Source organism: Mauremys reevesii, linkage group 2 (assembly GCF_016161935.1).
Source record: "Mauremys reevesii isolate NIE-2019 linkage group 2, ASM1616193v1, whole genome shotgun sequence".
Taxonomy (NCBI): domain Eukaryota; kingdom Metazoa; phylum Chordata; order Testudines; family Geoemydidae; genus Mauremys; species Mauremys reevesii.
Window position 1 is genome coordinate 167120364 of NC_052624.1, and position 23568 is coordinate 167143931.

Here is a 23568-nt window from a genome sequence, read left to right on the forward strand (position 1 = left end):
CCCCTTTTTCTTGTAATGTAGAACACAAGGTCTCTGCGGCAAATTCTGCCTTTGTTTTCTTGCTTACAAACCTTATTGATCCATAATTTCAATGCAGTTTAAATCCGATGGATGTGAGGTTCAAATATTGCCTTTTCCATTGAAAATTAGTGCAACAAAACAAAAAGTAATTTGGTGATTTGTTTACATACCTTTTAAAAAATCATCTTCGAAGAACTGGGATGTGACTTTCTGTGGATAATTCACTCCAGCTCCCCAAGCAATCAATGGTGTTAAAGTCTCTGAGGGATGACCAGCCCCATGAGAGCCTACAAATATGACAAACCAAAAGCACAATGACTTGATAAGCAAGGCAAATAGTGCTCTCACAGAGCCAAGTTTAAATTTCTGCCTAGAAAAAAAATCCTGGCTATATTCTTCAGGCAGGCTACACTAGAACCACATGTTATTTTACTGCAACGACGAGACATTTTAGAAACCTTTCTTTTAAAATTTGCACCTATGTAGTGACATCTATTTGAGAATCACAAAGCAATTTACAAACATTGGCTAACTTCAGTTTCACCACACCCTCTGAAATAGATACTTTTCTTCATTTTAAAATATGTGGAAACCAAGGAACAAGGAAATTCAAGTAAAAAATTTCAAATTTGAATGCCCAAAGTTAAGCACTTAGTCTCCAAACCTTCAAAAACATATACATGTGCCTAACTTGCATGTGCCATTGAAACCAAAGGGATTACTCAGGTGTGTAAAGTTAAACATGTCTATAAATCTGGGCAAGTTTGGGATCTTAGGCACCTAAGTGACTTGATTTGCAAAGGCACAAAGTATCTGCAGCCTCCACTGCCCTTTTCCAGTGGTGAAAGGTGCCCACTGAACAAGCTGGGGAATCATAGGTGCCCTGTCCTGTTCCCAGTATATCTTACAAAACATATTCTACAAGGTGTGTGTGTGTGCGCGTGCGTGCGTGTAATGAGAAGGGTTTGAAAGAATATCAAATTTAATTACCGGTATGTAATTAAAGATGAAATCTTAATGTATATGCTCCAGAGATAGAGTTGAGGTTGCATGCGCAACAACTGCTAGGATACAAATGAAAGGTTAAAGTTTGCTAACTAACTCTGCTTTCTTTTAAGCCACTTTGAGCCTAAAAACCTGCAGGTCTGGGAAGGATTTGTGGATTTAAGCCCCGACACACAAAGTTCTTCTGCTTCCCTGTTTTGATGATTGAATCAGAGCTTCTTGTTAATCCAAGAAGGAGAGCAGGTTGGGTACAAAAGAAACTAACTCTGAACGAGAGGGACAAAAGTGCAGGAGCAGGGAAGAACAGATGCTGTTTATCTGCATGGGCTCACTAAGGGAGATCTTCTCCCCTACCTGAACTTGTTTAGATTTTTTTCTCATAGTGCAGGTCTTGGCAGAGAGCAGACTGGCAGAGGTTCTAAAACTCCTCTCTCTGCTGCTGTCCCCAATAGACCACAAACTAGCAAACTGTTTTCTAGCAGAGTGAGAGGACTGGCTCATAATGGAAGCATGATTATCAAGCAGAGAAGTCAGGTTGTAGTCAGGTGCTAAGAATACCCTTCTGAATCCCTTGGTGTATCCCAAATCCATGGTTCAGCAAAGCAGACGGCTGCTAAGCAGCTGGCTGTGGAAATAGGTCACCTAACATCTCCCTGGAGTGGTAACCACCCTGGGAAGCTTTTGATGCTAGGAAAATCTGACCCAACCACTGCATTCCCTTCCAGTGCAAGATTTCTTTTCTTTCTGAGTTCATAAGCATGAGCCTTTTGAAGTTGCTGCAGCAACTGTTCAGTTTCTACAACTACTATAAGGTCTTGGGATGTACCACTAGGATTTGGAAGTCCCCAGACCCCCACATTAAAGGATGTCCAAGATTTTCTCCCTCCCATACAAAACATTTCCAGTGGGAGGGGGGGGGGGAAAGAACAATATTTTTCAGGGGAAAGAATTCCTTGAAAAATTTCTCGCACAGCAAGCAGAAGAGGCAACATTTGCTCTTCTCTATAGAGTATAGAGACTGGGAAAGGACCAGATGGGGAATTTTCAGTTTCAAAAAGGGAGCTCTGCCTCCATTCATCAGGCATGAGCTAGGACCTCTCTCCAGTGTAGTGAATCCATCACAGGAGAAAAGCAAATTTTGGGGTGCATTTTTTTAAACCCACTGCCTCATTCTCATTATCCCTTTCCTCGTACCCAACTCTTTGCCCCTTATGTGTGTGTCTCTGACCATCACTCCTTGTGTCATGTCAAAATTAGATCATAAGCTCTTTGTGGCAAGAACAGTCTCTTTACTTGTTTTTGTCAGGTGCCGAACACATTTTGAATGGACTCAAAATAAATAAAAGCAGAACCGTTAGTATTACAGCTCTAATAAAAGCACTGATCTAAAGCTTTTAGACTCCTGGCTATGGTCCGGATGTGTTTTTTTCAGGCTTGAAAATCCTGGAATTATTAAAGTCAATTGTAAAGCTCCAACTCACTTTAAGGTATAGGATCAGGCTTTTTTATAAAGAGGGACAGGAGAAATCTCTCAAAAATGCAAAGGAAACCCCCATTTTATAGAATCATAAAAAAGTAAGGGTGGAAGGGACTTGGAGAGCTCATCTAGTGCTGAGGCAGGACCAAATATATCTAGATCAACCTCAACATGTATTTGTCCAATCTGTTCTTAAAAACCTCTAAGAATGAGGATTCCATAACCTCCCTTGGCAACCTATTCCAGTGTTTCACTATCTGGAGTTTTCTTGTAATATCTAACCTAAATCTTCTTTGCTCCAAATTAAGCCGATTACTTCTAGTCCTACCTTCAATGGATACAGAGAACAATTAATCACCATTCTTTTTATAAACAGTCTTTAACATATCAGAAGACTTATCAGATTCTCCCCCTAACCCTAACCCCCCCACCCCAAGTCTTCTTTTATCAAAGCTAATTATGCCTAATTAACCTTTCCTCACAGGTCAGGTTCTCAACTTTTTATCATTTTTGTTGATGTCCTCTGGACTCCCTCCAGTTTGTCCACATCCTTCTTAAAGTGTGGCACCCAAAGTTGGACACAACACTGCTGAGTGCAGCAAAACAATTACCTCCCATGTTGTATATACAACACTCCTTTTAATACACCCCAGAAAGATTTTAGCCTTTTTTTTGCAACTGCGCCACATTGTTGACTCATTTCAAGTTTCTTCCTTTCCTTCTACTTTCAAAAGGCCTTGCGTAGTGATCAATAACCTCCAAGCTAAAGAGAGCTAAAGACAGCTTCCTGCAGAATCCCTAAATATTTTTCCAGGATTCCAGAAGCACTTTCCACAAAGCTAGTTAATTTTCAGCTAATGAAACAAAAATCAAAAATATGCATTAACAAAAAAGCTAAGTCAGGCTTAGGAAGATGATAGTGACACCCAAAGTCTTTTTATTGTGGTGAATGCTGCCTGTAAGAACAAAAAGGAAAAAATTTATTCTAAAATTCAAATGTTCCAATATAAATGTCAGCTAGCTCAACAATAAAATGTAATATTCAAACAGACCTTTGTTTTGCATATGAGCAAATGATAATTGGACTGATTGCTTTAAAAGATAAGTATAAATAAACTCTTATAATATCTGATGGATTATTAGGAGTAAACAAATCCTGTTATTCCATCTCTGAACAGTTTGTAGTTTTATGCAAAAGGCAATAATCAAACGCTGTATTTTACTCCTGAACTGTACCTGAAGCATCAATGATTCAATGATTCAAAATACCTCATGCTAATAATTATAAATATACTGCTATTCAAAACAAATAGCTTCCACAGATGCTGGGTAGGAAAGTCTCCATGGCTTACCACCCACTAGAACAGAATCTTCCTTCGAGGGGATTAACCTTACCTCAGAATTACAGAATGCTAATGGTAATCATTTTTCTGCCATACTTCCAATTGGACACACATAGGACTGGCCCAGTGAACGCTCAAGTAAACCCACATTCTGCATCCCAAACACAACTAAGTAGTAACATATAAAACCAAGAGATTGATTCAAATTGCAGTTTTTCTTTTGTATGAAGAAAAGATATTTTCCACATAGTGCCAGCTTGATACACAAACCTCACTTGTGATATTTGGCAACAAAAATACAACATAGTACTCAATTTGATTACATTTCTGAAACCAGATGATTCTTTGCTTGAATGGGCTACTCACAACAAGAGAAAACCTTAGAGGAGAGCACACTCTCCCTTTACCCTTTTTAGTTTATGCTCCTCCTCAGAAGGCTATTAGACGATACAGATGCTTTTTGGAAGAAAGATTCTTTACTGGAAAGTTGCAATTTCTTTCCCCTGGAAGTCTGACTGTCACCATAGTGGTACATTTGACCAAGGTCCTCCAAAAAGAAAGACTAAAGTTTCTCTGAATCTCATATTCCTACACTACAGCACAACTGCTGCCAAGACCTTAGACTGGTAAAATGTACCTCCTTTTTGGCAGCTGACATGATTATTTTATGGTAATTAATTTTGTTGGGGGGTGGTCATATTTTATCAATCTTTAAGAGAGCATATCGCCAAGCTTTTTCACACATAAGATGAACGTGCCCTTTGGTGTAACTGATAACAACATGTATTAATAGGACTTTCACCACACAAAATATTTTAAGTAGAAAATGTGAAGTGATCAGAGGACATATGCATTAACATAGCTTTTCGTATGCAACTGGAAATTAAGGCTAGGTTTGTCCCCTTTAGTTGACAGGACAGTTTTTGACTTTCACAGAAAGGTCGGAGACTCATTTAAATGGAAATTCCACTACAGTAAACTCTCCCTCTCCATCAGTCCTGAACTCCATCACTCCAGAATCTTCTCCTCCTCAGCCAAAGTTGCAGTGAGTCATTTGGCCCTGTACAAATTAAGCACCTGGCACAGTGGAGGCTGCAGAGCTTTCATGGTGAGTGAAGCCCTCAAATCTGCTCATATTCTAAATAATCAGAAACTTGCCAATAATCTCAACTGCTAAGTAACTTTAGAGATTTAAAAAAAGTGTCACCCCAATCTGTCATTCCATGGTCAGAAGTTAAGATAAAGGCAGTTTTTCCATCATTTCCATAAAAATCCTCAAGCATTGAGACAATGTCATTTATGCCTTCATCAACTTTTCTGATATTGTCCTTGTATTCTCTATAACAAAGAAAGAAAAATATATTATTTGACTTACTGTGACCTCTGAATTACAGATGGCAGAATACATTGTATATGATAGAGTACCCATTGTCATTAAGGCAAGCCTCTTGATTAGGGCCAACTTCATGATTTACATGGCCTCAAGCTGTCAAAGGGAATCTAGAGGTGCCTCTCACTTAGCTTGTTAAGGTAGGCATTTAGCTTGCATTTTATCTTGTATTTCTTTTGTAACCAATCCTGACCTTATGCCTCATTACTTGCAGTCACTTTAAATTTTTCTCTTCTTTCTGTAGTTAATAAACTTGTTTCACTGTTTTATCTAACCAGTGTGTTTTGATTAAAGTGTGTGGGAAGCTCCATTTGGGATAACAAGGCTGGTGCATATAATTTTCCATTGATGAAATGATGGACTTTATATGTGCTTGCATTGTTCAGTAAGGTGCTGGGCAATACAAGATGCACATTTCTGGGGACAAATCTGGGACTAGAGAATCTGCTGGTGTTCTTCTGCAGTGTAATTCATGAGTGGCTAGCTAATAGCACTCAATAATGTGCAATTGGAAGCAAGTTTCATGCTGGAGCCTGTGTGTTAACTGACCCAGAGTGGCTGTTCACCAGTAAGGCAATGTAAAAGGCATCCCAGATTGGAGAGCTGAGAACAGCTATTCAGCAATCCAGATTGTACCTGTGTAATGTTACAAATAACTATAGATACATCTCACAATGATTATTAGTCTTGATAAGTTACACGCTTTCTGTAGATACCTTACATGTTACTCCTTATGGATAAGTACCCTGCAAGACATGTGTTTGGTGCAGTGCCTTTGTCCACTCTGAGATAATAGTTCTTTGTTTGCAAAGAACAACATTTGGCAGGTGGTCTCCATGTCACAATAATTTAAAGGTGAACTGCAAACCTTTAAAGAATAAAAGTTTTAAAAGAGCCCAATGTATTAACACAGCAATTATAGACTTACATGTGAAAATTTTAAAATTATTTTTTTAAGTTACTATACATATCAATAATTGATTTCATGATGTAGTGCTTGTCTTCAGATTTTGGTGAGCCTTGGATTCTGTGGGCCCCAAACACCCTTGTGTGTCTGATGGTTGGCCATAAATCAGTAATTTTTAAGGGGGGGAAGCCACAATGACTAGCTTAGCACCAACCAATCAATTCACATTTTTCTAAAAGGCTAGAAAGTATATCCTTTTAAAATAAAGACAGAGAGAAGCACGAACACTTTGATTTAGAGGGCTCACAGTCATGCGGTTTGCCTGCTTCAAAGGTTAGCCCAATTCCTTGCACTGTCTCAGGTGGAAAAGGGAAACACAGAACTCAAGAGAAAAATCAATGGGATTGTCATAAATTTTGTTTCAAAATGTTTTTGTAATGATGTATGGCCTTAAAACTTTTTCTTTTTTCAATTGTCAATCCAAAAAACTCTGCAGTTCACCTACAGTAAGGCTGCAATATTAGCCTTGTTATTTCTGGATTTCCTGTTTAGTGTGGAATTAAGAGGGACTCTGAACTTAATTTTGGGCAAAAGGAAAAACAAAATCTGCCAAGTTTGCTACTGTCCTTGATAATTAGAATTAAGAGATGTATGGTGTGACCCTAAAAAACCCACAATGTCAACTAGGCAACTCTATGACAGCAACTCCTAACAAGCCAGACAAACTCACTACAACTAGCACACCACTTTCATGGTATTTATCCATGAAGATATCATGTGAGGTCTTAAATGAAGGCCGGTGTTAAACTGGTTATGAATATTGTTGTAAGATGTACCTACAGATGATATTTAAGGAGCTGTATATCTACTGAAAATATACGTTTTGAAGTCTGTCACCAACCAAAGAGAAAAACAGGGTTCTTCCAGACAGGAGATAAGATGTGTATCTCCCTGTAAAATGTAAATTAAGCATTGTAAACCAACACAATGAAAGCCTTATTTATATATGGAGTCAACAGGAAAGGAGCACATCAGAAAATGAACCACCTGGGGTTGCCCTGTCTCTGAGGCAGACAATGACTTTGAGGAATACAAGTGGAAAGCAAAAAGGCATCCTTTTATCCTGCACTACAGGAAGTAATCAAGACATTGTGATTACATTAATGAAAACAGGATCCCAACTTGTCCTGGTTGGAAGCACTGTAAAAGACACTTGGGTGAGACAGACTTCCTTAGACAGAAGATAAGCTTCTTAATTTAATCTCTAGAGAGTGTGTTAAGATTTTGTAACATTTTCTGTTTTACATGTAACATTTCTGTTTCCATTATCATTACTCTCTATCTCTTGAATCTTAACCTTTGATGATAAACTTCTTATTGTTTTCACTAGAAATCTATTTCAGTGCTTTGATGTTAAATAGTACCTGATTTGGAGCTGAATCATCCAAAGCAGTTGTGTACTGTTCCCTTGGGGATAGCCAACCTGGTATTTCTGAGAGGGTTCAAGTGCATAAGGGGCTGACTACTACAGAGAAATGCTTCAAAGGGGCTAGGGACTAGGATGCAGCTATTGTTAATCTGCAAGGCAAAGACAGGGCTGGCATAGCCCAGAGAAAATTGTTTAGGTGCTAACAGACAGGAGGCGTCAGGGAGCCAGCAAATCTCCCTCTTGCTGGAGGCAGGGAGGAACAAGGTGAATCTCAGTCCTTGGCAGCCTGAGAACAGTCAATTATGCTAATATATCTGTATATGCTACAGTAGCTATATGCAAATTAATGAAAACTTAAAGTTTAATTTTTCATGGCAACTTAAAACTTTACCCCTTGTAAAACTGCAAGCCCTTTATGTGGATTGGTAAATATTGTTGCAGAGAAAAAGTTGACTTAGGACAAAAAATGTTGTGTGTTAAATACTAACAAGAAAGTTATATTTAGCATGTCAAATTACCTGGAGTTTGGCCGATGAGCATGTCCATTTGTGTCTATCCCTAGCAAATGCAGGAATAGAACTACTTTTTCTTCATTTACTTTAGAGAACAATGTTTGATTACTTCTGGCAGCGTGGAAGAAGTTCTATAGGGAAGAAACCATCAAAAGGTTATTCTGAGAAACATGGAAAAAAAGGAGAGACAGCTATTAAAATGCAGATTTTATTTAATGTTTGTATCAGAGGAGTTGTATTGTGCAAAACTATGAAACAGCAAATTAATTACTATGTAATTCTGCTTATCTGAAGATACTATTCCAGTAAAATTTTCACTGCTGGGGCTCACCGAGAGCAAGACTGGCAGAAATCTTCCAGTTCTTAAGCTTTTACGGTCCCTATGAGCAGTGATAGCAGGTAGGATTGAGAGCTATCCTTTCCTTCTTTCTTTTGCATTGGTGGTCACACACTATACTGAGCTTAACTGCTGCTTTGTAACCTTCCACTCATTTCTTGATATGAAATGGGAAACACAGGCATCCCAAAGAAGAGTGAGAAATGACTCTTCCTAAATGACCATTATTAAAGTAAATGTTGGTGTTAGCTGTCACATGACCATTATTTTTGCATTCTAAACAGCAAACTCAAACAAGGAACATCCCAAACACAAGAAAAATTCTAGGGAGTGGGATGATTTGGGTTCTCCTACTTTGGAAACAGGTTTTGCAGGACTGACATACCAAAACATGGTTCATCTCCAGAGACCAAATCAAAGCAACAGTGTTTTGTAAATGTATGGAGTGTGGAACATGCATCTGCCTTGCATATGTCCGAACAGAGACTTCCCTGAGGCATGAACTGGAATTCATTCTGTCTCAGAACAAATGAGCCTTGGCATGGCCATCTGGTTTTACCCCAGCCATATTACAGTAATGTGAAATGCAATCGGACAGCCATTTTAACGTGATCCTCTTAGTGAGACTGCACTGCCCAGGGAAATAGTGTCAAATGAAACAAGAAGCTGGGTAGACTTTCTAAGGGTTTTTGTCTAAGAAGAAGAGGGTTTCTCAAACAGGGGTCACCACTTGGGTGGGGAAAGCTCCTGGCGGGCCAGGCCGGTTTGTTTACCTGCCCTGTTCGCAGGTCCAGCCGATCGCGGCTCCCACTGGCAATCAGCCAGGCCAATGGGAGCTGCTGGAAGTTGCGCAGGCCGAGGGACTTACTGGCCGCCGCTTCCAGCATCTCCCATTGGGCTGCCCCCTGGGTTCTCAGCTCCCACTGTGAGGCAGGTTGTGCCTGCCTAGTTCCTTCGAGGCTCCCAGCTCTCCACTGGGTTGCTGCCTGGGCTCCCCCCACAGGCAGTCCAGCTGCACCATGCCTCCCGGCTCCCCGCTGGAAGCCCTTAAATTGGCAGGGGTTTGAAATGAAAGGCAGCCAGAAAGAAGGCTGGTGGAAGCCTAAGAGAGACCTTGTGCTTGTAGGCAGGCAGCTACTGGTGTCAGGGCTCTGAACAAAAGCTGCATAGCACAAAAACACCCAAGATTACAGGCAGGAGCGGCGCCAGGGTTTCTGGCGCCCTAGGCAGAATTTGGGGGGCGGCATTTTGTGCGGTCCCCACGGGGCACGTGGGAGCTTCCGGTTCCGCTCCCATCGCGCCGCCGAAGAAGGACCCTCCACCGAAATGCCGCATGCGACAGCGGCAGTCATTGAGCTGCTCAACTGCCTGCCACTGTTTTCCACGGCACGTCGGCAGAAAGTCCTTCTTCGGCGGCGTGACGGGAGCAGAACCGGAAGCTCCCACGCGCCCGTGGGGACCGCACAAAATGCCGCCCCCCGAATCCTGGCGCCCTAGGCGACCACCTAGGGTCGCCTAATGGAAGAGCTGGCCCTGATTACAGGGCAAGCAGTGACAGAACCCATTACTGGTCTGGATGGTCCCCAAAATATTACATCCACTCACTTAAATCTGCATATAAGTGGCATTATTATATAGTCTGCTCCTAAGTCCTTAATCAAGAAAACTATAACTGAAATCACTGGGTATTTAAAACATGAAACAAACAATAATATATATTGAATAGGGACACTGTAACTGATGGAATGCTTCGTTTGCCTGCTTTCTACAAACAAATTCTTGCAGGGGTCCACCTGCACATATTTGATTGCAGGATCAGAACTCTTGCAAGGACTTCCAGACCACAGCTGCACTACCAGTGCTATATTTGAACGTAGGAAAGAGAAAGCCTGCTTTTATGACTTAAAAAAAATAAATCAAGTACAAGGCAAATTTAAGTTTCAAATTCCTGAAATTAAAAACTTCTTTAAAAAGTGGATAACGTTTCAAGGCAAATCCTTTCAAGGTCTAATTAGCCAGAATGCCATCTGAAAAGAAGGAAATATAGACCTGTGGTTCTCTCTTTCGTTAGCTGAGTTCCCATGACATTTCAAAAATCTCAGAGAAAGTCTGATGGTGGGGGGATGGGGGGAGAGCGATGACATACCAGCAAATACTGATTTATAATGAAAAACAGTTACCAACAATTTTCTGGACACTCTTTTCTGCAACTTGGCAGTCACCACATTGACATTCAATCAATCTAATAATATGGAACAGGGTAGAGAAGAGGAGCCATGCAGCTTTGAAGAAGTGTTAATTTTCCAGATTTAAAGTTTCACATGCATTCATATGTAAGAGCAGGGAAAGCGTGTTGAGTGTGGTACTAAGGAAGTGTAACAGGAACAGGAAGTAAGGCTTATTTTACAAGTTCTGGGGTGCACATTCCATCTAGCTTTATGTGTACATTACGTGACATTGCACAGTCCGAAATCAATGCAGGGTTACACATAAGTGTTACAACAAAGATAGGGAAGAGTTAACGTTTCACAGTTTTGCAAAAAAGTGGGTTACAATTTTTAATTCAGGTTCACCTTCTGAATTATTTATTAATACATTAGTTGCACATATTAACAAAATATATAATGTTATCAAATGGATTAGTAACAGTAACAGAACTTCTCATAAGTCATAACTATGTGGATTTCGTTGAAAGGGTATATATGCCTGTTTAATATAGAATGTAAAATTTCAAGCACCATAGCTCTATTAAAGTTTCTCAAATTTTTCTGAATTAATGAATTTCTAATTGAAACTTTGATAATTACTTCATTGATTTTTCCTATCAATGTTTTCATTTGAGAGCCAGAATACTGTAGATTTGTAATATGCTTTTCTTTTTAAAAAATTAAATCAGCTGGTGATCAGAAAAAAGTAAAAATTCTTCTAATTAAGGAGAATGGAAAAGGCATTAAGTCATTAATACAACCTTAACCAACAATCAATGAATTTACATTGAAATACCCATCTGTTAAAATATTCAGGAAAGTGATGTGAACAATGGAAATAAATTAATCCACCCACAGTGAAATAGGCAGATAACTTGTTATCTTGTAAAATGTGTTAAATATTTGAATGATCAACTGGAATCACTCCTGCATTTTTAGTAGTTTAAGGTTCTGTGTCATATGTCATTGCAAAAGATATTCTGTGTCATATGTCATTGCAAAAGATATGCAGTAGGAGAAACAGTTTTTTAAAACTGGCTTTAGAAAAAGCACTAGAAAGTTTACTGCAAGGAGCACTCTTACACTGACAAGGGTATTTTCTTCTATTGCCCAGTTGCAACCTGTGTCTATAATGCATAAGTGATATAAAACAGAGAAAAATTTATTCACCTTAACATGGTCAAAAACCCAAGTGTCTAGTTTAGTTGCATCTTGTGCTCCAAAGTCTTCCTTTTCTGCAGTGTAACAGTATGTATAAACGTGATCCCCACTGGCACCTGCAAAAACAATACAGATGCAATATTGGGTGGAAGCAAGAAAATTAAACTTTTTTTCCTTAATAAAAAAATATAGATTGCATGTTAAAATACAGGACGCGAGGGTGAAAAATATCGATAAACCTATACAAAGACAAGAAAAGAGATTAGAAAGAAGAAAATGCCTCTTGAATAATCTTAATTTGCTCCTTATTTTATGTTCTATTGTTTCTTGAGTTGTATAACTATTCTCTTATCAGCCAGTGTATCGATAGTACCAACGTCAGAGATGTCCTTATGCCTGAAGTTCCTTCAGTTCCTGGGAGGAAATAATGTTTGGAAAAGCAAAGATTGAGTGAAATACAATCCAATTTTATCAAAATGAAATGGGCAATATAGAATTTATTAGAAAAACAAGAGTTTGGAAAAGGGCTTGTCTACATGAACACTTAATTCATGGTAAACTGGGGTATAAATCTACCTCACACTAGCCTGCCATGCACTAAACAATATGCCTATACATGGAGATGGGGATATGATTCCCAACTCCAGGAGACTAATTCACTTTGGAAGTGAATTAAACTAAACAGAATTAAGGACATTTTACTTCTGAATGAGAGAGTGTACACACAGGGGTTTAATGCAGTTTAATTAATCCACTTCTAATTCACACCTTTAGTTAATTTGGATTAACCTTCCTCAGCACCCCTATCTAGACAGCCCCTAAGAAGACGACTTTTTCACATAAATAATAAATGCTTGGTGTCGTATTTGAATTTAGATTTTCAGATCAAACAGATTCTACTGGACTGCTTCTATCACTCTGACACAGATTAATAACCGGAAATTAAGAAAAGATTAAGAGAAGATATACCCAAAGGCCACTAAAATGCCATTTTACCTCAGATGTTGCACGATGCTGGTCAAGAGGTCAAAGTGCAGATCTCTATTCTGGAATTGGTGATTAAAGGTGCAAAAATCAAATATAAAACATCTTTACCTCTAGCTTTGATACACAAAGTCTTCTAACTTCCAGATATTAAACCTAATGTGAGACCAAGTGAGACAATGCTATATCATCGAGACTTTAATACAAGAAATTATAACACTCAGATTTAAACAGAAAAAAAATGGGTAAAGAAAGCTCAAGGAAGGATGCAGATTAGTTATTTCCAATCAGTAGGGCAACCCCACTACTGTAATATGCAAGGATAATTTGGGAATGGATTGGGACCTGCACAATCTTCAAGGTCTTTATCTTTAAAAATTAGGTCTGATTCATAAAAAAGGCAGGCCTCACTAAAAATGAATGCATTTTTCTGAAAATTCTCAAACGTGCACCACCGTGTCCACTGATGTGGAAAAATATAGTATCTGGACAAGACAATCTCATTTTGTACACATTAAAGACTATACCATGCTGTCCTGTGAAACAGAGAAAAGAGAAAACACATCAAAATACTGAATTTTTGAAGTCCTGATGAGATCTGAAATCAGGTGGAACTTATAGAAATTCTGCAGTCTGGCTGAGCTGTTGAAGTCACAGGGCTCTAAACAAGGCTATTTCTATTATTTCTGCATAAATTCCCAATGGGGAAATGTTCTTCTGTCAGTTCATAGCAACATAGAAACCAACTGATTTGTTGGTTGTTCAATTATATAGTGCAATTTCCAGGCTTGAGGGTGAACTAACATATGAAGTTCAAGAGCTAGCATTTACCTGGATTATACTAAAGCCTAGCTGAAGTGTCACACAAACTTCAATACCATTACAAAGGGATTTTAGGACAGGAACTTGAAAGCTGCAGAAGACCTTCATGCATCATCCTTGTTTTGCAATGGGGTTTATTTAAAAATCCAGAACAGAGTTTGCTGAGTTGCTGTCAGAATAGTGAGTAGAGTACTCTAAGGCACTTTTAAAAATCTGTTTATTACTGTCAATGGAGTTGAACTGAATGGATAAAGTATACCAAAAAAGGAAGCAGAGCGCACCAGCCTTGGTGGCTGTTGCAACCGTCCTTGTTGATATTATGTGATGATGCATTGTTGTACCATCTTCTGGTGATGGGATACAGCAAGGGAAAGAAATTGGGGCTCAATCTGAAACAAGTTCCTGTCCCTGAGAAGTGCCAGCACCAGGAAACCAAAATTAAGTATGTGCAGTATGTGGGCTGATTAGAGGTACACTCCTACTACTCCCCACCCTAATTTCTACCCGGATGAAGAATTTGCATTAATGTAAAAACAAATAAAACAGAGGGTGCAATGGTTCCTTCCATAGAAAATTTTGAAACACTTCACTGCATTTTAGATTCTATTATGACACTTCAAAAGAGATGATATGAAAAATATCTACTGTGTATTAAGTACTGTATCTATCTTTGGAGACTGAACTGACAGAAGAGGGAAAGCCTCCTTTTCCCTCTATTCTGCTGGAGGGAGGAGGTGGCAGGGATTTGGGGAAAAGAACTTCCTTTAGAAGAGATGAGAAAAACAGGGGAAGCTCAGCTAGAACCCTTCTTCCAACCATGAGCTGTTGCTGCTCTTTCCACTAACTAGACAGACTGGGAGCCCCAGAAACTACCCAGCAGGTATCAGCTCCTCCCACATCAGATTTCCCTGTCTGATGTGTCTTCTCACTAATTGCATCCTCATGGTAGTGAGCAGAGTCCTATTCAAAGAGCACAGAAGTGGTTTGCAAGGTCAGCATCTTAGGGGGTGATGCATGTCAGTGTTCAAGCTGAGAGCCGTGTATCTAGTTCTGCTAGTCATTAATAGCAGACTCATTAGGCATCACCTGCTGTTAAAACAGTATGCCAGGCATGCTATATGTGAACTGGCAAAGGGTAGGACCCTTCAAGGAAAAAAACCAGCAGTTACTCACATAGTAAGTGTGCTCCTTTGAGATGCTTGCTTTCATAGATTGCGTGTCAGTGATGCAACTTGGAACTTTTGAACAGCAGTGTTTGCTGAGGATGCCCCAAATGCAGCCTGTCTGTATCTCGGAACCCCACAACCATAGTTATTATAGTTAGCAGCATTAGAATTCTTGGCCTCATCTAGTCTCCATCAAGGCTCCAATGAGTTGTTCACATATTATTGCAGACCTACCTAAGCATGGACAAAGCCAAATATAACATTATGTCACCTGAAAAGTAGAGCTCCTCACTCTGTTACTGCAGCAGTTCTCTGTCTGATGAATTCCCCATGGTTCACCAGCGGAAACACCGCTCTAACAGGACATCTATGTGCCCTGGAGTCAGGAACTGATAGGGAGGAGGCACAGATAGGATGAAGGCAATAGGCAGTGGTGAGCTGGAGCCGATTCGCACCGGTTCGCAGGAAGCGGTTGTTAACTTTAGAAGTCCTTATAGAACCGGTTGTTCCAGGACAACTGGTTCTATAAGGGTTTTATTTAACAAAAGCTCCGGCACTCCGCCCCGGCCCCAGCTCACTTCCCGCTCCTCCCCCGAATGCTCCGCCCCCCTCCTCCTCCCCTCCCCTGCTTCCCGCGAATCAGATGTTCGCGGGAAGCCTGAAACAAGCAGAGGGCAGGTAAGCTGGGCCGCAGGGGGAGGGGAGGTGTGACTGGCTTAGCAGCTCCCTCCAGCCTGGCACCCCCGGCCGAGCGCCCCCAGCCCCAGCCCGGTCTGGTCCCGGCCCCAGCCCCAGCCGAGTGCCCCTGGCTCCAGCTCCATGGCTACCTCCGGCCCCGTCCTGGTCCCAGCAGAGTGCCCCCAGCTTCAGCCCCGCGGCACTGGTGCTGGTTCCTGGCTCCCGTGGCGCCAGTGCTGGGTCCCGGCCCTGTGGCTCTGGCCAGCCCGGCCCAGCCTCCGCAGCGCCGGTGCTGGGTCCCGGGCCCCGCGGCTCTGGCCGGTGCTGGGTCCCATGGCTTGCGCCGGTGCTGGGTCGCGGCTCCGGCCGGCCCGGCTCCCGCGGCACCGGTGCGGGGTCCCGGCCCCGCGGCTCCGCCCGGCCCGGCTCCCGTGGCACCGGTGCTGGTCCCGGCCCCACGGTTGCGGCTCTCGGCCCGGCCCGGCTCAGGCCCCACGGCATCGATGCTGGTGCTGGTCCCGGCCGAGCGGCTCCAGGCAGTGCGGTTAGGGGGCAGGGAGCAGGGAGGGGGTGTTGGAAGAGGTCTGGGAGTTTGGGGTTGCGGGGGTGGATAGGGGTGGGGTGGTCAGAGGGCAGTGAACAGGGGATTGCATGGTGGCACGGGTCCTGGGGGGGGGCAGGCGGAAGGAGCCGGGGGTGGATGGGGTGGCGGGGGGCAGTCAGGGGCCGGGATTCCAGGGGCAGTCCGTGGACAGGGAGAAGGGGTGGTTGGATGGGGCAGGGGTCCCTGGGGGCAATCAGGAATGAGAAGAGGGGTTGGATGGGGCGGCAGGGGATAGTCAGGGGACAGGAAAGGGGGGTGGATGGGGCAGGAGTCCTGGGGGTGGGGGTGGCCACGACCACCTCCTGGGGTGAGGAGAAGGGAACCTGTTGTTAATATTTTGGCAGCTCATCACTGGCAATAGGCACTTAGGAACACAGGCTGTCTGTGATGGAATGTGAGCCAAGGGATCCTGGGCAGCAGAGGAGAGCTAGCATCATCTAACAGAAGTATCTGATGGATCTGAGCAGTTGTGTTTTCTTGGCATAAAGTAGTAATGATGGACTAGGAGGGAAAAAAACCTGCTTTTTCAATTTAAAATTTGAGACGTGGTCTGTGACTGATATGTACTGAAAATGGGTGAACTGGAAGTTTGGGGCTCATGGGGACTGTGGTGGTTTAGCTAGTTTCAAGGCCAAATTTAAAGAGGACCATTTTTAAAATCTTTCCTTGGCAAAAATTAATATATATTTGACACTAAAATATTGTAGAAACTTCAATTATTCTCTGGAAAAATAGTGTAAAATTCCAAGACTAAATGCATTCATTAGAGAGAGAGAGAGATTTTAATTCTGCAAATATATTGTTCATTAAAGTACAGAATTGCTATAGGCATTTCAATGACCAATGGAAAATAAAAGACTAAATCACCTGGGTCAAAAAATCTTTCAGAAATTCAGATTTCTAAGGATCAGTATTTTGGTATTTAAGAAAAACAACAATTAATAACTACACCTGTACCTCGATATAACACGAGACGCTATAACACGAATTCGGATATAACACGGTAAAGCAGTGTTCCGAGGGGGCGGGGCTGCGCACTCAGGTGGATCAAAGCAAGTTCAATATAACGTGGTTTCACCTATAACACGGTAAGATTTTTTGGCTCCTGAGGACAGCGTTATATCGAGGTAGAGGTGTATTATTTTAGTTGGGGACAAAGAATCTACTACATTTAGTTGGGGTCAAAGAATCTACTGAAACATACAATAAATCCTTTACTGTAATGCACTTTTCTGACAAGACAAGGAAATGTCCTGGCAAACTATATTTAAGCATTGTTGCAGATAGAGCTTTGCTAGCTAGTATTTTTCCCCTGGTTAGCTTAGATTGGAATAGACAACCATTGTGTAGAAGTTACATTGAAATTTGGATGATCATACAAATGTTTGAAAAGTCAAGGATAATTAATTCAATTATGGAAACTATAATCTAACTCATTGATGATTATTAGGCAGCAGGCTTTTTATGTGAGTATTCTGACTACTTAGCTATAAAGCTGTCAACAAGTGGTATAAAGGACCATAGTTTGATATTTTATATTGTTAGCATATAAAACAAACATTTATAGTAAGCATTTACTTTGGGAAAATAAATACCTCCACTAATATATAAAGGTGAATTAACTCCTTAGAAACTACTTATTCCAACCCATTTCCCAGAGTTGTATATGCTCCTTAATGACTTCAGTGTGTGATTGTACCACAAGTTTCTCAAGTGATATGGTAAATAGCCATTTACCTTCTTTCTCAAACAAAGCCAGTGGAAGATAACACAGTACACTAAAACTGAATTCCACAAATCTTTTCCCAAGAACACATGGCTGCAAAAATGTAAACAATCTGCCAATGGGCTGGATGCCACATTCTCTTCCCATCCCCCCCAAATCCAAGCTTCAAGCAGAGGTCCTGGGAAAGACAGATTCCCCAGAAGAGATTATTTTGCAGCTAATCATAAAACTGTTTTTCAGATTAACGCAAAAGTGGAAAAAAGGAGGGGGGTGGGAAACCAAACTATTCTTTCTTAATCCAATCACTGAAAATAATGGGGTTCAGGCAAAGTACAATTATTGTCATCATGAAATATATTTAAAACAATTCTCTCAATTCTAAAATTATCTAGGAGGAGGCAACACTGGAGTTTACTTTATTATTCTGGTTTCATGGATTTCAAATTTAGCTACAACAGTAGAATGTACATTCTTCTTGGGGGCTGGGGGGATTCTGCCACATCCTTTTCACAGTCCCCAGGATCCCCAATTTGTAATTCCCTCTCAATCTCCTGTTTATATTCCCTACTCTAAATCCCCAGAGCGTAGCCACCATCCTTCTGAAGAAGACCGGGTGGAATTTCCCTTACAAGTCCCTTAATTGGCTGACACATCACCTGAGTGAAATGCAAACAATATGTAGGACCAAGCACACTGCTTCCAGTGTACTCCCAGCCTTTACCAAGCCAGGGACTGAGAGTGCAGCACTAGTAATCTAATCCTGAGCTCAAGAATAGCATCACAACACTACATGTTTGCATTTTCATATACTGTATTCCCACTTATATTTTACTAATCTAAAATAGGAGTGAGAAAACGTATAGTAAATCCCATCTCCATTTAATATGGAGGCACAGGAACAACAAAATGAGGACAACGATTGTTAAACTCAGTTTCTTAATGAAAGTCATAGCTATGTCAAATTTAACAGTAATTTTTTAAATTACAGAAGTTTCAGAATTGCAACAATATATGCAATTTTTATATCACACTCATACTGGACCAAAAAAACTACACTTGAGGCTAAATTGTGTTAGGCCTGAATGAAAATATTCCAGGCAAAACAGTTATGCCAACCTGACTAAAGTCAGGCTAAAAGAGGTTTCTGGGTAATCCCAGAGTGGAAAAGTACTGAGAAGCAGCATTGTATTACAGAGCCTTGGAAAACGTGAGATAAGCCTGAGATAAGCCAGGGATTGCATTCCTGGCATACCATTAGCTGTGCTAAGGACAGTGTTTGAAGAACTGATGATAAACTCTAGCATCCCACGGTTCAGATTCTAACTCTTTGGGTGAGTTATAGGTTTGTTTAAAACTCCCCTGTATTTCTAACTTTTGGGTGTTGTTAAGATATAATTAATAATCTAAAGTTGTAGACATAAAGTCTAGGCATGTGTGTATATTAAAAGTGTCTAGTTTTAAGTTGTTAAACAAAGGGGGGTGGGTTTTGCTCAAGTGAGTGATGTATGACGTAATAAAACTGTCTATATAGGCTAATACTAAGCTGAAAAGTGTTGCTGGTTCTCACTGGAGACGAGCAGCCCTTTGTTGATGCGTGCACTTGTCAATAAAGGGCTTTTGATCGGACCTTGCTGGTGTTGCCTGTCTCCCTGTGAACAGACAATGAATTTCGCTGTCGGGGTTAAAGTCCCCAACATCTTTGGCGACTCCGCCGGGACTCTGTCTGACTCTCCGGCGGGGGATGCAACGCAGCGCGCATCCTCTGGTTTAGAGGAGCCTTGCCTGGTAATCTGATCTCTGCGTCGGTGATAAGGCGAGTCCTGTGAACCAGCTGAAGCTCGTAGAAATCCAGCAACATCCACCTACCCGTTGAGTAGGGTCAAGGTTGCCTGGGTTAGAGTCCCAGAGCAGATTGTCGGGGTTCGAGTCCCTGACAACTTAGGTCTGGGTTACAGTCCCAGTCCAGGTCTGCACAGGATCCAAGTAGTCTGGGTTAGAGTCCCAGCCTGGGTTTGAGTCCCAGTCCAGGTGTTCGAGTCCCCTGGAGAGGTAAGTGAGCGCTCGACGCGGGAGGTGGGGGTTAGAGTCCCTTTACCTCGACACGGGGAAGAGGGGTTAGAGTCCCCTTACCAAATGGGACAAGTTGGCAGTAAGTGCCTGGGGGACGCCCCATTGTCTCTAATACTTAAAGATTGAAAGAAGATTTCTGGAACTGGGTAGCTTTTGGAGCTGTATGTTTAAAGCTGTATGGAGAGCTCTTGTAAAAAAAATCCCCCAGCTTATGCCCCAGAGCCACACTGGGAGGAAGACTGTCCGTGTGGACGTCTGTCTCTGATGGGCTCATGCCATCTGAATTTATTGACTGTGCAGTAAGATAAGATGCATCGTGGTAATAGGAAATAATGGCCTTGGTGTGTGTGTGTGTGTGTAAGTGGAAAATGGGGGAGGGACAGTCTAAACATTCCACCTAACCCCCTAAGGGTACCCCAGCATGTTACATGTACGTACATTATGGTCCTAAAACCTGCAGGTATTTAGAAAATTGGAATCTGTACACGCGTGAAAATTCATCTAAACAATGCCCATTAGAAGGTACCTTCAATCTAGATAAGATCATATATCTCAGAGGAGCTTTTAATCACCAAAGAAAAGCCTCTGACACGGTGTGAGCAATTTGTCTAGGAATGGGTTAATTTGAAACTCAGCTAAGCCCAGAGATAAAGAGAGAGCTGCTCTGCGTATAAGGTTAAAAATCAATGCAGACTATGCTAAGTACAAAGAAAAACCGCTTTTGGCCCCAGCTGGCCGTGGGAAAATATAGACAGAGGTAAACTAAAGGCAATATAAGTTACAGAACTGAGATTGCATTGGCAAACCTTAACTGTTCTGTGAGAATTAACAGTCTTTGCAACCCCAGAGCTGGTGTGGCTTGGTGACCTGAACTGGAACCTCTGAAAGAGACATTGCAGGAGATTCCAGGGTGTAAAAGAACAGCTCTCCCAAGAGTGGAAGCATGTTAGAAATTCTGGACAAGCTGTATACAGGATAATCTCCCGTCCACTTATTCCCCTTCTCTGAACGTTATACAGACGTGGCCAGTTTGGACATGTGTGAGTATTAAAGTGGCTTAATGGTTGAAGTATTCATGTTTTTCCTGAGTGATGTGGGAGCGTTCCCAATACTCTCCATTGTTGTTTTATTGTTTTTAATGAAGCTTTAAAGTTTGGTTATATGGTGTGTTTTATCTTCCCCCAACGTCCTGCAGTAGATAAATTGGTAACAGATTTGTCACAGTTTGGTGAGTAATTGAGAATCGGGGAGCCCTATAGAATTTACACCATCTATCTGTTTTACCTTTGTTATTTTGTGTTTCTTTTGTTTGGTACTGTTGGTGTTATATGCTGAGGGTTGCATGATTAGAGGTGAGCCTACTTTCAGCTGCAGTAAGTCTGAGAACTGGAAAGGGGTTTAGTACTCCTCTCTCCACCCTGGTTGACCGGCAAGGGTGTTAAGTGGATCTATCCCCAGTTGTAGCAGGACTGGGCAATAGAGTAGTTGGAGAAAAGGGAAGAGATGTGTACTTGATAACTAAAATTGAGCAATTAAGAGCATAGATCATGACCCAGGCAGCAATTCAAACCTGCGCCCAGGAAAAGTTGCAGGCCTTGAGACAGGATTTCCAGTTAGAAAAGGAAGCCCTGGCTAAGCAAGTACCAGTCCTTCAGGGACTTGCCAAAATTTAACTATTTGTGCTCAGCATACACCGTAACAGCAGTGTGTTTGCTACAAGAGGAAATTAAATAATTAAACACCAGTGGACCATGCGTTTTGCCCAGGTGGCAAGCCTCACAAGGGAGGACTCGGGTAGTCTTGTGAGTTAAAATGTTTTAGGGACAAGACCAGAAGGGTGGGGGCTAGTTGAGAAGCCAACCCCCCTAGTTAAAACTGGTAGTGGAGCAAATTGGTGTCTATGGAAGGAACGGTTCAGCTAGAAAAGAAGGATCGGGCCCAGGCGGACAGGTAACAGAGAGAGAGAGATTGGAAAACAGGTTGGAAACTTTTGAGGGTCTAGTGGAAGAAAGGAGTAAATAGGTATAAATATGGGGATTTCAAAAACCCAGGAGGATACTTGGAATGGTGATTTAAAGTTGAGAAAAGTGGTTGTTGGAGAACAAGTGAGTGATTTAAAGGCAGAGTGAAAAGTTAACTCCGTAGTTGCTGGAGGGAACAGCAGTTAAACTTTGTAAAAATGCTAAAGAGAAAAATTCATGGTGTCTTTGAAATGTTTGTAAATAAATTCAGGCAAATAAATTATTAGATTGCAATCATTTGGTTATGACCCATTTAGTTGAATTATCTAAAGAATGTATATAGTGCTATGTAATTGAAATCTTATTAGGCTCTAAAGGCACTATACGTGGTGATGTTTTCTTTCAGTGTTTAAAAGCAGGAGTTAAAAGTAAAAAAAGCAAGCCAGAAAGCATCTGTGATGATTGACTGCCCAGAAAGGGTAGACTTCTGTTTTTGTCTTTTAGATAATCAGAGAAAATTGATGCTAGCTGAACAGCATTCAACATACCATGCCTTTGATGGCACAGTAAAAATTATGTTTTGTGTTCTATGTTCTGTCTTGTGGTGTTTGTCTCGTGGCCAAAATTGTTTTGTTTAATATTTTTATGGGATGGTCTAGTTTGAAATCAGGCGAAAGGGTTAGATTGGAATGCAAATACTTGTTTGTTCAACTTGGAATACAAAGTGTTTGGATAAATTAGGAAAATGTGATATACTAAAGCCTAATACATTTCCTTAAGTAAGAGAAAGAGAAACTTTATTGGCCAAATCCTTTAATTGAAAATTGTTATTAGAATTTGCATACCAACGGTCTTTAAAACCAGCGACATAAAAAGTTAACCCACTCCCCATATTGTACATGGGATCCTTCTGGCTACCTCAGACTTCTAGCCAGAGGGCTGGGAATGGTGAAAAGCTATTGGACTAGAGTTTGTATTGAATGAACTCATCAAAGTGGGTGTGCTTGTCTTGGTTTGTTGTTCTAAAGTTCTGTAGTAAGGTTATTTTCGTGAAAGGGTATATGTGACATACATTGCATAATAAGACTGATGTACTGTATAACAGCAATGTATATGTGTTCATTGTTAGAAAAGGTGTATAAGTGAAAACTAAGTTTCCTTTGTAGGTTAAAAGAAGCCAAAAAGGAAGAAGAATGAGTTAACTGAGGAAAAATAGCTAACATGCTCAGTTTAAGGATAGGGCATTGGCCCCGCTCAAGGACACTGTTCTCAGCTAAAACTTAGCTAACAACCAAGAAAAGGGGGGCTTAAATGTGCCCACATAGCTGTAAAGTCTGCAAATCGCTGACAGGCACTAATGAAATATGTTAGGTTTCTTTTTTTACAGGTAAAGATGCACTACACAAAGACCCTAGAAAGCCCTGCCACTCCTTGGAACCAGGAAACTGGATTAATGTAAAGATCCACTAAGCGAAAGACTGCTTTGGCTCCACGCTGGAAAGACCCTTATTAAGTCCTGCTGACCACCAATACCATTATGAAGTGCCAGAATCCAGGATTTCCTGACCAAAAAGGACATTAAGGACTGACCCTGGTGAAGAAACAAAGAATTATACACTGGCAGGAAGAAATTTGTGGGACCCTTGTTTGGGAATGTGGTATTGATTGGATTTTGTGGTTTATTCTACAGGCTGCACCCTGTGTTTTGGATAAATCCTTCAGCATGTATTGCCCTCCCTCATTGCATTTTAAATAACATTGTCCTTAT

The 23568-nt window shown here is 41.3% G+C and overlaps 1 protein-coding gene across 10 annotated transcripts in view; it reads right to left on the bottom strand.

Annotated features, from left to right (window-relative positions):
• PIGN (phosphatidylinositol glycan anchor biosynthesis class N) overlaps positions 1 to 23568 on the bottom strand; it is a 164720-nt gene that overhangs the window by 107573 nt on the left and 33579 nt on the right. For all 10 annotated transcript variants that reach the window (XR_005594508.1, XR_005594510.1, XR_005594509.1 and 7 more), the window contains 4 exons: positions 11799 to 11905; positions 8091 to 8215; positions 5054 to 5184; positions 192 to 308 (listed from right to left, as the gene is read on the bottom strand). Coding sequence is in view for 7 of the 10 variants with exons in the window: in XM_039526035.1 (XP_039381969.1) it covers positions 192 to 308; positions 5054 to 5184; positions 8091 to 8215; positions 11799 to 11905 (480 nt within the window). In the remaining 3 variants the exon portion in view is untranslated. The remainder of the gene's footprint in view (positions 1 to 191; positions 309 to 5053; positions 5185 to 8090; positions 8216 to 11798; positions 11906 to 23568) is intronic.